The 17,185-nt window shown below is 38.8% G+C and overlaps 1 protein-coding gene across 6 annotated transcripts in view; it reads right to left on the bottom strand.

Moving 5' to 3' along the window:
- PHLDB2 (pleckstrin homology like domain family B member 2) overlaps positions 1–17,185 on the bottom strand; it is a 65,279-nt gene that overhangs the window by 14,965 nt on the left and 33,129 nt on the right. The window contains exons 7-15 of one of the 6 annotated variants that reach the window (XM_015624689.1): positions 13,746–13,874; positions 10,065–10,220; positions 9,193–9,303; positions 8,416–8,505; positions 6,255–6,326; positions 5,089–5,232; positions 4,122–4,295; positions 3,337–3,477; positions 2,669–2,768 (exon numbers count right to left, since the gene is read on the bottom strand). In XM_015624689.1, coding sequence (XP_015480175.1) covers positions 2,669–2,768; positions 3,337–3,477; positions 4,122–4,295; positions 5,089–5,232; positions 6,255–6,326; positions 8,416–8,505; positions 9,193–9,303; positions 10,065–10,220; positions 13,746–13,874 — 1,117 coding nt within the window. The remainder of the gene's footprint in view (positions 1–2,668; positions 2,769–3,336; positions 3,478–4,121; positions 4,296–5,088; positions 5,233–6,254; positions 6,327–8,415; positions 8,506–9,192; positions 9,304–10,064; positions 10,221–13,745; positions 13,875–17,185) is intronic. The other 5 variants (XM_015624706.1, XM_015624699.1, XM_015624711.1 and 2 more) reach the window with 5 other exon arrangements.

Genomic DNA, 17,185 nt, shown 5'->3' with positions numbered 1-17,185 from the left:
TTTAGGTGAACAACTAACTTTTGGAGCAGGAAGATTACAGAGCTCATATTTATCAGTATAATCAGTCTCTGTACATTTATGAAGTTCCACTGATTTCTTGGTAAATCTTCTGGAAATACTTACTCTGAAAAGGCAAACCTGATCTACCTCAAGAATGTTTTTACAATAAATAAGCTGTATTTATTATAATATAAACATTTATCAATGAGTGATGGAATAAAAATACATCTCCAAGGATGTCCACTGACATTACATCTGGTTTGGTTTTCAAAGATGTCTGAAGAAATTAACCATAGTTATTCACACTCAAGTCCTGCTGATTTTAGTTCAAGAAAAGTAAGATTTCATCATTTTAATGGACAATGATATTCCATTTCAGTGGTCCTCTGTGGTGCACTGAAGCAGTACATAATGTTCAGAACATTACCCAAATCTCACTGTTACACAGAAATGCACTTTCTTTACTTTTGACTGGAAGAAAGTTGGTTTTCCTTCTGTGTGCTGAATATGGGTGTGAAGTGTGAGGGAAAACCAGAAATCCCACCAAGTTCAACTCAGTCCTTTCCCTGCTCAAACCACAAAGGGACTTCTATTAAGGCTTCATCTGTAAGGCTGAATGAAAGGTGCTTGAAGACCCTGGCCCTTCTGTATAGCTGGATAGAAATACTCTGGGATCTGACTCCAGCCACCTGACTTGGATATTCCTATTCTTGCTGAGTGCTGCACTGCAGTGCAGAAAGAGCCCTGCAAACACTTTTGTGGTGTGTTACCCAGACAAAGGAGCTTTCCCCAACTGAGAAACATGGCCCTTTAGTGCAAAGCAGTTACACTCTCCAAGTTCCTCCAACAGCAATAAATTCAAGGAGCTTGAGGCTGAACAGAAAGGGAATAAACCCTTTAGTAACTACTAAGAGAGGCCACAAACGATCCTTGTGTTCCCATATCCTTCCTGTTAATGACATTTTGAAAATCCTGTGACAGTTCAAATAAAGCACCTGTCAGCAGCACTGTTTCCCTTTGGCAAAGCTGATGTTTCAGAAAAGGACATTTAGGACTGTCCTCTTTCTCAGTACAAATTAATCCCTTAAGGCTCTATTCATAATTTTCTATTTCCATTCAAACTGCTGGATCTTTCAAAAAATAACAGCCAACTAGTATGGCAAGCAGTATAGCACATGATTCCTCTATAACATATGAAAAGTGCTATGCCAACTGCCCCAATGAATACATCTTCTCCCCTGCTTCTTCTTTGTCAGGCCATAATTCAAGTTTGACTTACGAGTTTCTCTCTTTCTCACTCTCAAGACAAGAAATCTGACCCTGCTCTTAAGATCGTCTTAATTGCATACTGACAAAAAAATTAAACATTGAAAGTGATTTATTTTTAAAACCTTTGTCTGTGTTAGGTTTGGTAACACTTTAAAGTTGTGTTTAGGTCACACACTAACACTCTTTGCAGCTGTTTTACAGAAATAGTTCTAATTTTAAATACTTGATCTCTTGTCAAAGTTTACCCAAAACATCCCTATTGGTTTTCAGACTGAAATAACGTCACAATGATGAGTCTGAACATAATTGTCAGCTATTCCACCTTTGCACACACATTATATCAAAGACACTTTCCAAGCTGAGCATGAAGCTCCTTTTGTGCTGTACCTGAAATATCTAAAGGTAAGTAAGCCACAGCACTGCAGGTTTGTGTAAGGCCTGCTGCATAGCTAAAGCTCAAAACCAACAAATCACAACTGGGTCAGCTCTATAAAGGGGCTGTAGTAAGTCATGATCCTTTTCCAGCTTGCTGGTTCCATCCCTGCATTGAGTCATCTTGGAGCACATGACTGACCTCAGTCACTGCTTTGACCTTTAACAGCTGCAAGCTCTGACAAGTCCTGTAAAACAAGGGGATGGATCTAGCTCAGCTCAGGCCCAGTTAGTGCAGCTCTGCACAAGAACCTGATATTGCACTGATATTGGTAATGGGGATGCAGATTCTGCAAAGAAAATAAACTGACAGATGGCACTGAGGAGTGCCTCCTTTTGAAGATGGGACACATGAATAATACATCTCATTGAAGCAGCAAATATGTTTATAGACTCAAGTCAACAAACAACAGACACAAGGTCATGTTTCAGTGGCATAGCTTGTTTTGGATCCAGAATTTCTGTGTCCCTATTAAAAAACAAAGAACAGCTCTCTCCCTTCCTATTTTGTAGCCCAAATATCTAAGACCACTTTTAATACCACAGTCAGAGCTTTTCAAAGTTCTTTGGAGAATTTATCCAGGCAAAAACATGTGCCTGTGAGAAACAATTTTTAAGATCCCAACATAAAAAAAGAGAATAAAATAAAAGAAAGAATATGTAATATATTGCCTCAAAATCACTCACAGAAATTACCCAGTGAACACAAGCTGTATTTTCAATATACTTTTGTTTACTGGATTATATTTGGTAACCATGTACTAAACAACTACACATTCACCTACATCATAATATTAACCTCTTCTTTTGCCAATATCAAATTTAGAGCTTGCTCTTGTCACCAGGAAGTAAATTTTTATTTTGCAGACCTGTTGATTATAGCAACAGCAGTAAGTCTTTTTCAGGCTCATTTCTGAAAAACTGAACACTGATTTTAAACAGAAATGAAACAATGAAAAGGTCTTACCTTTGTGCATCCTTCTTGACTCAGACTCTTTGGTCATGGTTGCCAGGCAGTGAGGGAGTACGCTGCCACAGCTGTTGCTCTGTCCTAATGGTAAATGCCCCTGCAGGAAATTTTGTAAATATGTGCTTAAAACTGAATTTCAAGGCTTTTTTTTACCAACAATGGCAAAACAATGTGCTTTGTCACAGATATTAATGTCATGTCATATCAAACAGCCATCGACATTTCAATTGTGTACAGGCTCTATTAGGCCAAAATGTTTTTCAAAGTAGTACCTCCACCTTCCTGCTGTTTGCTGATTTACCACAAATAAAGAGTACTTCCACTTCATACCTAACTTTATCTTTACAATTTAGAGGCCTTCAGTAGGAAAGAAAACTACAAATTGTGTCTCTAGAATCAACTTAAACCAGCCCAAAAATACAATCCTTTAGAAAGAAATCATGTATTTATGATTAATGCACTACAGCACAGCCTTTCCAGAGGTCAGAAGAATGGCTGGAACTACAAGTTTCATATATATTGCTATTTGTTAATAAACCTCAAGTCACTTCAAAGTCAACTTTGGGGTGTTACATAACGCTTAGGGTGCTACCTAGCCTTCCCTCTAGCCCAGTACAGGATTTCCTGCAGGGGCTGGGAGGCTGTGAGTAGCAGCAGGCACGTACTTTGTTGGTGATGTTGCGTCCCAGCGTGGCGCTGTTGAAGTGGGGAGACACAGATGGGGTTGTTTTCTTGCGGGGCAAGGTGTCGCTCAGGTACGTGCACTCCCTGTGCTGCTTCTTGCGCTCCTCCAGGTTTCTGAAATGCTTCACGGGGAATTTGTTAGTTTTGACAAAATGAATTGATGCACTCACTCAGTTATGCTCTCTATGGAAAATACTGATAGTCTGGAAAGAACAAAATCTAACGTACAGAGCGCCTCCTGCTTCACAGTGCTCTCCATATCACATTAAAGTCATACTGATTTAAAAAATGCATTCAATTCATGTGCACATTTTATGTACATGTCCCTGTTCCTCTTCTTTTGTTTTAAACGTTCAAGTCTAGTGTACAAGTGGAACCCAATGACAAAAGGAAATTTTTCCTTAAAAGTTATTCTAATGAATTGCTGGCTTAAAACCACTATAGCTTTTGAAAGGCATTGTTCAAATGTATATGAAAAATTAATTTAGGATTTCACATGTACATTATTGGTGCAAGTCCTCTGACAGTTACAATGGCTCCTGAATATTTGCCTCTGCAATATAAGGTGAATTCTTTTTCAGAAACATTCTATAGTACATCACGTTGATTTTTAAATGAGCAGTGCCTGTAAGTGCAACACTTTGCAAGAACAATCAGCTTACAGTCTGTCACTCTGAAGTCCTCACACATAAATCAACTTTGTGGCCACCACAACCAAAGCAAACAAAACAAAATAATCCCAAGTTATCAGCTTTGAATCTGTTACCTGTTGTTGCCTGCGGTGTTTCTTAGCTGGCAGAGGTGGAGGTGTATCAGATAAAGGAATAGGATCTACATGAGTAGCCATGACCTCAGGCCAATGGACTGATGGAAGTTGAGCAATAGAGCGAGGAGAAAGAGAGTGAGGAAACACAAATCCAGAACAGAGAGGTGATCTTAGCTTTATAGAAAAAAGAGAAATTACACACAGAGTTTTCTTTCTGGAATTTCTCAAAAGATACGGCACATAAAAGCTGCAGTTTTAGCACTGTGTTTGTTGGAGTGTTTAGCAGGAAAGGAGGTGTACTCTACTGCAACTCTCAAGGCATACTGAGCAACCAGAAGCAGTACACAGATGCCAAATTCTAAACCAGTTTCTGCCTTATTGCAATGCAGAAGGCTTTACAATTATAAGTTTACTCTGTTCCTTTAAAAGGGGATTTATTCAAAATTTCACAAAGAATGAGGAAAAGAAAGTAAGCTAGAAAACAGACTGGACAGACTCCATGGAATAGCTAAGATAGGTAGAAGCTATTAATCTCCCATAACTATTCAAGATATACTTCTACCACCTTACAGGGGGGGAAGAAAAAGAAGCTACAAAACATACAAAATGAACACCTGAAAACCACTAATCAAGTTGTCATAAGCTTGTCCACAGACTGTTTCCCAAAGGTGCATTACATTACAGTGTTTGGCAGGCAAAGTTTGTCACTTAGTGCTGCTTGGGTCATAAGAATTCAGGGTTTTTGGCCTTCAGAGTCCCATCTACCTCATGAAAGGCACTTTACAGCTGGAGCAGTCCTTCAGCTTTACTGTTAACTTGTTATCTGACTTGGTAACTGGCAGAGGGCAGTTTGCTTTAGGGTCAGTTTGTTACACATTGAATTACCAAAAAATAAAAAAAATAAAGAAAATAAAAAGGCAGCCATGAAAGAACAATGCAAACAAAGGGAAATGTCTCTCAAACAAACCTCTTTATTTTGTGGCTGGCTCGTCAGCACAGCCGTGGAAGGCTCAGTGGCAACTGCTTCAACATCTGAGGGGGTCTGAGTGGAAGGGGATATATTCGTGGAATTGCCATACAGCTCACTAATTTCACTTACACTGATATAGCCCTAAAAGGAGGAATTCAGAAGTTAAAAGGAGCAAAAGCCAAAAGACATGCAAGAGTATTAATATATCCAGTACAATGAAAGTTAGTTTAGGGTGATTCAGCCAAATATTTCTTATCATTGAAATACTTAATCATAAATAAAGTAAAATTAGCACCAAGATTTTCGAATGTTAAATACTTGGATTCTGAAAGTTGTTCTTAATTTAATTACAAAAACATTTGTGTAATCAAAGTGCAAATGTACATTAAGTGTCCAAAAGATTTTACTAAAATGCAAATACCCTTTAGAAATTATGTAGCTCTTTCTCAGGAAAGCAGATTGGACGAAAAGGAAGAATAAATCTTATCCTGAGATCTTCATTTATTTTTTTTGTCCCTGATTAAATAACCTGATTTGTTTCTTGCCTAACTATTAGGCTAATTTGAGAAAATCAAATGACTAACAGAACTGGAAAGAACTTCTATAAGGACAAGCCATTCCCATAAATTACAATAATACATCTTCCATTTGCATTGTCTGTAAGACACTTCTGACTTTTGATTGTTACCAGAACCACCAGGTAAGATGCTGTAAGTTCTGTTAGCCCTGCAGCCATTACAATTTGCCTTTTTTTTTTTAATTTTTTTTAATTAAGCAGTCATACAGAAAGTCATGGACTGAGGGACAGCAGGAACATCAGTGTGCTTCTGCCTGCTGAGAAGATTTATGCAAGCAGATTTAAGATATAACAGCAAAATGTAGTTACTGCATGTATTCTGGTGTTAAATGCACAGATGTTTTTTAAAAAGTAAAATATGGATTCTTATCCACTGTGCATAGGTTATCAGGCTGTAGAAAATCAAATGTCCTAATTTCTTATCCATAGAAAACAAGGCTATGCAAAAGGAAGAGTAAATCACTGATGAAGCAATGTCATAAAGATGAGCTAGAAATATTTTTAAATCAAGGTGTAAAGCTGCTTTCACACTGACAGTTTGTGGCAAGGGCTGTGCTTCTATTACTGCACCAAGAGAGTGACATACCACTGTGCACACTTCAGCAATTCCGTAAGAAAAGCCACAGACTGCTATAGTATTTCTTCTTTTTAGAAATGCCTAAATTTACCAATGATCATAGAAGACAACTTGAAAAGAAATACCAACATTACTATCTATAAGCATAATTTTCAATGTACGACATCAAGTTATTTCAAGCAGATAAGACAATTCTGGAAAATTATGTATCATACAATGAACAAAGCACTCTACAAAAGGGAGGCAAAACTTAACTCTTATATTGTTTGATGACCCATTAATTGAGGAAACTGGCTAAGATACTAAAGTTTATCTCTCAAAACACGTGACAACAGTACAGTAAAATAGAATCCAGTAAGAAATAATATAAAACTTGCTTAACCATCTTGTAATGGCAGTTTATCAGTAACCAAAACTCAGCAATTCTGTAATGCAATATTGTGTTAATATTAAAGATACAAACACTTTCACCTTTATATAAAAAGCATTCAGTTCTGACTCACAATGCCAATGAGGATTTAGAAGGGGAATAAAAACCTAAGCAAGGAACAAATGACTGTGCTGTGCACTAGCTCAGGCCCCTGTTACATTTAATTAAATAAATGGTTTCCAGCAGATTAGTCATCCAAATAATTTTTTCAATGCTGAACTTTTAAACAGCATTGATTTTCCTTGCTTATTTAAGTACTGGGATAAGCATCCTGCTTCTTTATGTGAGGCAGTGTCACTCTCTTGCTGTGCAGTCTGTGAGTCAGCTCACAAGGGATGGCAGAGGGTTAAAAATGTGTGCTTTGGTGAAGAGGGCTGGCAATCACTGAACCACGGACTCCACTGATGCACGAGCAGCCCTATGGTGAAATGACCTGCTGTGCCGGCAGTCTCTGTAAATCTGTCTTTGGTGACTGATTTGTGAAGGTGCCAGGACAGTCAGAGAAGAATTAAACTGGACCAAGACAAACATGACATCTGGCAAAGGTATTTCTTTTGTAGGACAGTCTATAGAAACACTGAGGATGAAACAGATAACCCTTGCTGTTCCTTCTTTTATCTGCCTTGGAGCAAGTCCTGACTGACTTCACTGCAGTGATCGGAATGACACCACTGAATAATCCATTTCATTAAAAAGAGCGTAGTCTCACGTAATGCAGTTGCGTTTTCAAGTATGTGAGTAAACAAGTCATGGAGTGTATGTGGAAAAAACCAAGCAAATAGCACTCACTCTCTAGTGAAAGAATGGGCACATCCATCTCAAAAGGAAAAACATGAAGCTTAGACTTGCCAGATGTCCTGGTGGGAGGTCAGATGTCCAGGTCAGAACACAACTCTGGACATTTAAAGTCTATACAATCAAGGAAGGGTGCTCAATCCCACTGGTGTGTGAAAGTGCACACTAGGAACTTGGAGATCAGATAAGAAAGACCCCAGTTCCCAGGTGCTGAAAGGATATGTGTTTGCTTTAGACTTTGGGAGCCCAACCTCCCAGAGTGACACCTACATCATTAGATGTGGCAGACCTTGCTCAGGGATTTGATACAAGCAGATCCAGCAAGTCCAGTCAATACTCTTAAGCAGAAGTTAATGAAGCAGCCATAGATGTCTGTCAGTATATTTTAAATGCTAAATTTTCTGCTTCCTCTAACTGTTCAAAAAAGTGAAATAAGCATCTCAATATGTATCTTAGAACCACAATAGCTTGAAGTCTTCAAAGTAATGCTTTTTAAAAACAACAAAATGTACATTTGTGATTCTTTAGCAAAGAGTCTTAGAGTAAGGGAGGGGAGGCAATGATAAAATCTACAGTGCAAAACTAAGACCAAATTGTATTTGTACTTGAACAATTTACTCTGTTCTCATTCTTCTTCAGTGAGGTTAATTGTCTATTTTGAGAAACTTAAGACATACACACACAGTCCACACACATAAAAACAGTAATTTCTCCAGAGCAAGAGATTAAAGCGATACCAGCTCCATTTGGAAGAATGTCAAGAGAAGCTATTTTTGCTCACTAATAAATTTAGACTTCTATGAATAACTTTAAAAAATGGTATGAAATTACACTGTAAAGATTTGATGACTAGTACTTCACTAAATCCTACATACTGAAGTGCTTTTCTATGAAGCATTATTAAAAATTAGTTATGGTAACGTCAAAAGCAGAGAAACTCTTTACCTCTTTCAGACTATTGGGACTGACAGGAAATCCCTTTCCTCCGGAAAGTGTGGAATATTTCTTTTCCAGATTGCAGAGATTTTCTTTTTCCTGTTAAAAGCAGACATTTTATATTAAATATCATCAGCCATGTAGTGAAAATAAATGTTAGTAATTTCCTTATCTGTGTGAAGAACTACTGGGACAGACGACTGAAACTGTGCAGAAGAGCTTCAGCTTCATCTTTTTAGAACAGAACTGAACAAGAAATGGAGATACAGAACAAAAAACAAATGAAAGACTTTATTTAACAACCACAGCCAAACCAAGTCAGTGCTTCTTCAGCATTTTGAAAATGATGATTCTGCCTAGTGAACTAAACATGGTTTCTCTCATGAATAAAAGCAGAACATAAAATGCACGTGAAGGGCTCATGCCAGCTTCTTATTAACCAGATGTTAGCTGCTGTGAAGTAGCTCATCTCATGGCCTTGCAGGAACTATTACAGGCCAAAAATCTGAACACTCTGTGCACAGTCCCAGTAGCCACACAGGGAGCACAAGCCTCCAGCTTCAGCACGTGGTTCCCGTGATTATCCACTGCCAGTAATGTTTTTGATTAAGAATATCTGCTGATTGACTGCAAAAGATTTCCTTTTCTTTCAAAGTTGAATGTCTGTCACATTATTACCAACTTGCTATCTTCCACACAACTGATGTTCTTCTTGTGCTCCACATTCTTTTACTCTATAAAATGCTTTTACTCTATAAAATGTTTGATAAGACAAAAAATACTTACCCTTTGCAGCATCATTATTAAGTTGTTTTTCTCTTTTACAAAATGATCTTGTTCTCTTTGTGCTTGTTGGACAATATGATTGGCTTGTTTTTTGAGAGCAGAAATCTTTTCCTAATATAAGAAAATCACAATTGACATGATTTTTCATCAAATCTCAAGGCAACCTGCAGAAAAGATCCTATTCATGAAAGTTCACTTATTCATATGCATGACTAAGCAGCAGGAAAATAAGTTTTTACAAGACAGCTCACTGCTCTGAAGGAGATAATTAAATAAGAATTAGACAGTAAAGAGAAAACTTACTCAAGAGACAAAAGAATAATTGCATATATTCTTTGATAATACAGTGACAAGCATCCGTATACTAAACAGAACTGGTTTAGAGATCCAACCTTTGATTTCTGAAAAAAGTGGTATTTAATTGATTGAGATAGGACCTTTATAACTGATTTTTAAAATGACTGTATTTTCTTAATTTGGTGTTCTACTATTATTTTAACAAAACCATTTAACAGCAAAAACAATAACAATAAATAACAAAATCAATAAAATAACTGTAGTTTTGTCCAGAGTACAAATCTCCTTTCTTAAAGAGGGGAAAAAAAAATCTTTGGTACTTTTTTTGGAGCAAATTAGTTTGATTTTCACATGAAATATACAAACAGGGCATGAAATGTTACTGATTTCTTTCTTCTTGGATAAGTGCATTATTTGATCTGTGTGGGATGTCACTGGACCATGGACTTTGCTCTGCTTCAAAAACTCTTTCAAAAAGGAACGTTTTGCATTATTTCTTGCAGATGGGCAGGTTGTAAGATCCATTTCCTTGCCTTTATGTTCAACAACAAAGAATTGAGTGTTGGTACTCTTACCTTTCTACTGACAATGCTGCGCTGATATTCAGCTACTTCATGCAGGAGCTGTTGTGTCAGATTTTCCTTCTCTTCATCTAACCTGCTTTCATGTTCAAGCTGCTGAAATTCTAAATCTTCAAAGTGTTTGCTTTCTATGTCCAGAATATCAGCATCCTTAAGGGAAAAAAAAAAAAAGTAATATCAAAAAACATAATCATGCTTTCACTGACACCAGAGTAGAGGTACTTACAAACAAAAATAAAAATCAACCTAAAAGTAATTATATTTATGTATTTTCTAAAACATGTCTCACCAGGATCTCAATACTTTTAATGAACTACTTGCATAAGAGAGTAAATAGGGCTAATTATTATTTTGATGTTGGTTTCTCCATCATTCCTACTGTGCCTCTTCCTAAGAAGCACCTGCACGGTGAGGAGTTTTGCAGCCCTCAGAGCAAGTGAAGCCTCTCAAGCTGGCTGAGCTCTGCTGTAGCCTGGCTGGAACACCACCAAAGCCTGATGCCAAACTCAGAGGGCATCTGCTTTCCAACCAAAAAGGACACACCAGTACCCCCAGAGAAGTGCACATGGAATGAACTGCTGAAAATTGCTCTTTGTGCCATTAAGGACTCTAGTCATCCACCCTAGCCGGTAGGTACAGCACTTCAGAACATGTATCAGCCCACTTTTATGCATTCCCCTGAACTGATATTGTGTTTTGTCAGAAAAAATAAGAAGCTGAATGCTGCTGAAATGAACCAAGAAATAAGAACACACCTGCCTTCTGCTTAGGGATGATGAGATAAAACTCATGGTGCTTTTCAGCACAAGAAATGAATGCTAATCTTCTTCCTGCAACATCTGTGCATTCATAATATGAACTCTTGCTTACAAGTTTCAAAGTCCTGAAGAAAAGGGTGTGTTTAATAATTGCAGCATTAGTAAATGGTAAGGCTCTCTAAAATTAGCACATTATACATGACTTGCTGAACAAGAAAACCTACATCCTGGAAGAAAAGCAAACTTGTTCCTTTCCTTATTTCAACCTAAGGCAAAGGTTAGTGGCCAAGATAAGCCACTGCTAAGGTAGATCTCTACAAAAGGAATTTGATACCAGGTTCAAGTGTGTCAGAGAAAGACACAGATGAAGAAACTGAAGAATCCCAAGTTCCTACATGGAATACAAACATCTTCCCCTTACTCTCCAAAGATGTACTCTTCACTTCAAGGAGACAGTGAAGAGATCAAAAGCAAAGGCATAGGCTAAAATTTACAGGAAAGCAGCTACCGGCCAGACATCTTCAGCATCCCCAAAAAACCCAAAAGGGCTTTTCCTGGGCCATGAAAGTCAGTAAATTCAGCCTATTGTACACAATAATTGCTTCTGAGGCAGTAGAAGAGACTTCAGAGAAGGCAACTGATGATGAAAAAGCCAACTGGGGGCATTTAAAATACACATCCTGCCCAACAGTCTGTGTGTTTCAGACAGAGGGAAGCAAGAATTTTCCAGCTGCCCACCCCAACCAGGACTCCAGACCCACCCAGTAGTCAGCTGCTAAGTGAAATCGGCTGCCCATTCCCCTGGGCACAAATTACCAAGTTACTGAAGCCCCAGAGAACCACAAGGGAATTTCTCTCCTTCATTCGTTCCTTGCTGTTAGTAAAGTAGCACAATAGAATGTGTTGCAGACTTGGGAATTTCACAGGATGGTTTGGGTTGGAAGAGGCCTTAAAGATCATCTCATTCCAAACCCCTGCCATGGGATGGGAACCCCTGCAATGGGCAGGGAACCTTACACTAGACCAAGTTGCTCAAAGTCCCATCCAACCTGGCTTTTAACACTTCCAGGCATGATGAGTCTACAGGTTTGCTGGGCCACCTGTTCCAGTGCATTACTGAACTCTGAGGAAAAAATTTCTTCCTCACATCTAATATGAACCTCCCCTCTTCCAGTCTGAAGTTATTACCCCTTGGGTTACCACTACCTGCTCTTTTAAAAGGTGCCTCTCCAACTTCCTAGAAGACCCCTCCAGGTACTGGAAGGTGCTGTAAGGGCTCCCTGGAGCCTTCTCTTTTCCAGGCTGAAGGCAGCTCTCTCAGCCATTCCTCACAAGAGCAGTGCTCCAGCCATCTGCTCGTCTTTGTGGCCTCCTCTCAATTACTCCAACAGGTCCACATCTTTCTCTTGTTGGGAGCCCCAGCTACTTTTGGGGAAGAAATTTTCTCCATTTTGGGTACAATACTTAAAATCATTTAATAACTGCTCTCACACCTGAGATCAGTTTGAGAGTTACTGGGCACTAATTCAGTGATAGCTTCTACTGCACTGACCACAGCAGCCACAGCAAACTCCCACTACAACTGACCTGGAATAATGTGCATTAGAACTAACTGGACACTTACCTACACCCCCACATTTCAAGTTTCGTCCCACTTTCAAATCCAAAATCATTATTAAGACAACTTGCAAGGAACAAAAACAAAAATTAAAAAAAATTACTAAAATTTAACCTAGAACCCTCTTGGCTGTCAATAATGAAAAGGGATTTACTATCATCCCACAGCACAAGACTGCAGCACCTCATGAATTAATACATTCAAGCATGTGACTGCAGAGGAAAAGCTTCCTTTCTTTTAATATGTATGAGACATTACATAATACCCCCCCTCCTCCTTTTTTAAGGCAACATACAAAAATCTTTAGGAGTCTCAAAACCAGAACACTTTTTCTGTAGCAACTGAGAATTTAACATTGTTGTTTCCAAAGCTGGGTTTTTTTAAATCTTTTGCTCTGAAAAAAAATAAAATAGAATTCTGCAAATAAAACTACATCTAAAGACTACTTCCTAAAAAGAAAAACCTTTCTTTCATTGCTGCTATTACAGCCTTTATTCCTGACACAAACACCCAAGACAGAAGAGAAGATTTGACTCTTAGATGGTCTCTTGAGCTTCCCCTAACAATGCTTTTAAACTTGTAAAATTATTATAAAATAACAGTATGTGCTGTATAACCCACTTAAGGCTAATGAATACTAAGATTTTTCCACAGAAACTAAGGGTGCTTTCACTGACAATATTGTCGTTTTCTTGCTTACAAATAATACAAACTAAAATCAAATTGCAAATAGTCTTTATGCAAAGTTAATTTATACAAGTGTGACACTGTTGAAAATGGAGAACAAAATAAAGGTATTTTAGTAAGTGATAAAATCTTCAAAATTAATTTTTCAAAGTGCAGCTCAGGCAGACAGCTAAGTTATGTAGTGAAAAATAGAAGTTATCCATGGCTTTACTGAGATGGTAATTTACTGGACAATTCCTGTCTTTGCTTACACAGGTAAAGAATGATATGTTCCACCATCCATCTAAACATCACAACAGCTACCACATCATCCAGCAGGCCTAAAGGGCTAATTACAGGCAAGTGACCCAAAGCTTTAGAAACATTCAACTCCATATGATTTCTAATCCACACATTTGCACATTACTTATTTGCCATCATGAACATAATCTATTACAACCATTCAAAAAAACCCCAAAAAACCAACATAACCCTCATGACTATTACAATTCTAAGTTGCAAATATGTTCAGACACTGGATACTTGAAAGAGAAAATGTTACACTTAACTACAGAAAAAAAATTAAAAATCAACAAAATAAAAATTAGCGCAATCTTGAAACTTTCTACTGACCCTCTTCAGCTGCTGCTGTAACTGTTCCCTCATGGACTCAGGGCAATTATCAAGCTGCGTCTTCTGCTCGGAGTAAAGCTCCTGAAGCCTCTCTAGTTTTTCCCTCTCAGCATCAAGTTTTAACTTTTCCTGAAGCATGAACCAGAAAATAAAGACAATTATCTTCAAACCCAAGCAGTTGTTAGTGATTATGACAGTGTGTGGCAAAACCTTACTGAACAATTGAAGCATGCAGGTCAGAGACAGAAACTTCATTAGTTGAAATGCAATGGTGGGATGCAAAAGGATCAAAACAAAACATTCATCATTTTAGTGGGGTGATTAATTCCCTCCCTCATCACTGTGCTTTGGACCTGTGCCTGGATGATGCTGTTAAAGCCCCCCGCCCAAACACTTGTCTCACCAAATGTAAAAAGAAAATAAATTGAAGGGAACTGTAGCCATGTTAGTGAGGTAACTGATGAAGCTGAGAGAGAGAGAGCAGCTTTTAGAAAGGAAAGTGGATGGAAAATGACTGCAGTTTGGTAGTGAGGGAGAAATGGACCTTCCCAGGAGAATGAATTTCATGCCTGTGTGGTTCTGTACAGGTAAGTACATTTAGCAAGCAGTGGAAAGTCAGAATGAGACAGAGCATTATGAAGAAATAACTCTGGGCCAGGAAATCCTGTTGCAGCGGAAACACCAAGTGATCCAGCAAATTTGTTTCAGAATACAGGAACTGAAACCTGTTCATGGGGATCACAGGGGAGAGATTCCCTGGTCTCCTTCAACTAGTTTAACTTTCCTTTTGCTCTACTCAACCAGCAGTACTCAGCACACTGCCTCTCACCCTCCAAAGCCTTTGGCCTTTTAATCTTTGTAATCAAATACTACATGATTTACTGTGCAACACTGCTCCAAAGACTAGCTGTACATCACTTAAAACTTGCCTGTAGACTGTCATTTATCTGCGGACCAAAGTTTGGGAACCAACAAATCAGAGCACAGAGAATTTTTTCAATGTCTTTCACTTACATCTACACTGGCTGACATGGCAGATGCATTTTCAGCAGTTAATAAATGGAAAAAAACAATTTATGCCTGATATGCCAGGCATAAATAATGAAGCCAGGCTCTCTGCTGTCTTCTAGCATCACACCTGCATAGCTCTCTTTTCTTACTTGCTGTTCTGACTTTTTGTCTTCTCTTTTATTACTTGTTGTTTGGTGGTAGTTTATGTCCTTCCAGACAGTCTCTAGCTCTCCTTAATACTCAAAAATTAGTAGTATTCTAACTACTCCAAGAAAAGTTGAATTCTGTCACAGCATCTATTTATTTTCACTCCTTCCAGTCCCAACTATTACTTAATTTTGAAATCAAATGTGGCGCAGTGGGTGCTGTATGACTGGACATTACATCACCCTTTGCCACAGAGAAGGAATGTCTTTCAGTACACAGTACTTGCCATTTCAAACTGTGGGAAAACTTTCTCTTTGCTATGCCTGACAAGTTTCTCAAACCCTTATGCATGGCAGAGGCATAGTAATAAACATGTATTAGCTGCTTGCTTTCTTTATGATTTTATCTCTAAATCTGAGTGGGATCAGGGGATGGGATTCAGTTTTCCCAGTATCTAAAAACAACAGGAAGAATTTTTATTCAAGCCCAATGTCAACCAGACTCTCAGCTCCATTATGTTCATTTACACGTGCAGCTTCTCAGTTCATACAATCAGATGAACACGAATACATTTTAATAAGCTTGTGAAAATGAGCAACTGAGCCAACATATTCTATGCCCTGAACTTCCTGTACTAGCCTCTATCTTACAACAGCAGCAGCAGGCATCAGGAATACAGAGGATGTAGCTGCACTGTGAGGGAGAAGCATGCAATTCCTGCGAGGTCACCTCCAGACTGCTGTCCCCAAGAAGCTCCATTTGCTGACTCATCCCTACTTCCAACACAGAAGGAAAGCCATGGATAAACTGGTAGTTCTCCTCCACACAAACTCTGCTGTCCATTTAACATTCAGCCCACAATCTGCCACCTTGTTTCACACCTGCCTTTTCTGCCCACCCAGCCATCCAAAGCAGCAAGGACTTCTCTGACCTTAGCTGCAGTGCCTCTGAAGCTATAAATAGCTCTCTAAATGTGTATGCACTGCTACAAGCATGCTCATTCATCAACAAGCAAGTCAAACCTCGAGTGTGAGGAGACATCATCACCAAGGATAAAACTCCCTGAGAATCCTGCCAGAGATACTGTTACATGCATCAAGAAATTAGAAATGTATTCCTTTGAGATTGAAAGTGATACTCATCTGGTCTATTTATAGCATAGGAAGTGCTAACATCCCACCAAACTGGCTCCCTTCAAAATGTGCAGTCTTAACAGGAAATATCACTTTCAGCAATGAGAGGCATTACATGTTTTGCAGCTGTGGAGTTAAGTTCGCTGACATCTCAGGCTGCGCATTGGTGAAGTCCATTTAATTCACAAAAAGTAATTTGAATGAGGATGAGAAAAGAGAAGTGAATGAGAAATTTTTCATGCAGTGTTTTCTATAAGTCAATCAGGGTAAGTTCTTCTAGAAGTTCTTTGTGAATCTTTCTTCATGACTTTGCAGCTGAGGCAGGTGTGTGGCTGCCTCCACATCTGCTTGGCATGGGGACAGAACCCATGCTCCTGCTGCTCATCCTCATTTAACCGCAGGATCTGGACTTGGTTAATACTTCTCTGCAGACAGCCCCAGTGCTGACGCCAGAGGCACATCAAGTGCAGTCTGGCTGAATTCTTATCATCCTATTCCCAGAGAAAACAAGTACAACATCTGGGCTTAGCCTACTGCCCAGCTTGGCCTATGCTCTGCCTCTACACGCATCTTATGAACTAACTTGCCCAAATAAAAAGCAGGACTGACTTGGGGTTTGATGATGCTGGGGCAATGCTTGGATCAGTTTTGAAGGACTTCTGGGAATTGTGAAGGATAGCAGTAGAAAGAATTGATGTGTTGATGACACTATCCCCAAAGACAGAGATGGAATGTCAGCAGAGAACACATAGTATGAACACTGACCATAAGCAATCAACATGGGTCAGGAAAAGAAATCAATCTTTAGATTTGGTAGAACTGATTTTAGAGCAAAGAAAGAGAAAAAAAATCCCAAAGTATATGTACACAACACATCTCACAGATGATCATGATGGAGAGGAGAGAAAAGGATGGTATTAAAGGCAATCATTGCTCCTATAGGAGTGGGAGCAACAAAAAGAAGGAGAAACAAATTGCTTCAGTGCTGTCTCCAGTGGTTAAAAATGCCCTATGCCTGATCAATACTGCTACTTTAAGCCTCAGTGGTCTTCCACACCCTTTCTGCAGAGAGCTGATGCTTTTCAATTTGTCTTTCATCCCAGTCTGCTATTGCAGGCAGGCAGTCTGGCTAAAGTTGTAGAGCAACGT

The sequence above is a fragment of the Parus major genome, chromosome 1, assembly GCF_001522545.3.
Source record: "Parus major isolate Abel chromosome 1, Parus_major1.1, whole genome shotgun sequence".
Classification (NCBI taxonomy): Eukaryota; Metazoa; Chordata; class Aves; order Passeriformes; family Paridae; genus Parus; species Parus major.
This window is presented reverse-complemented; position numbering and strand designations above follow the sequence as displayed.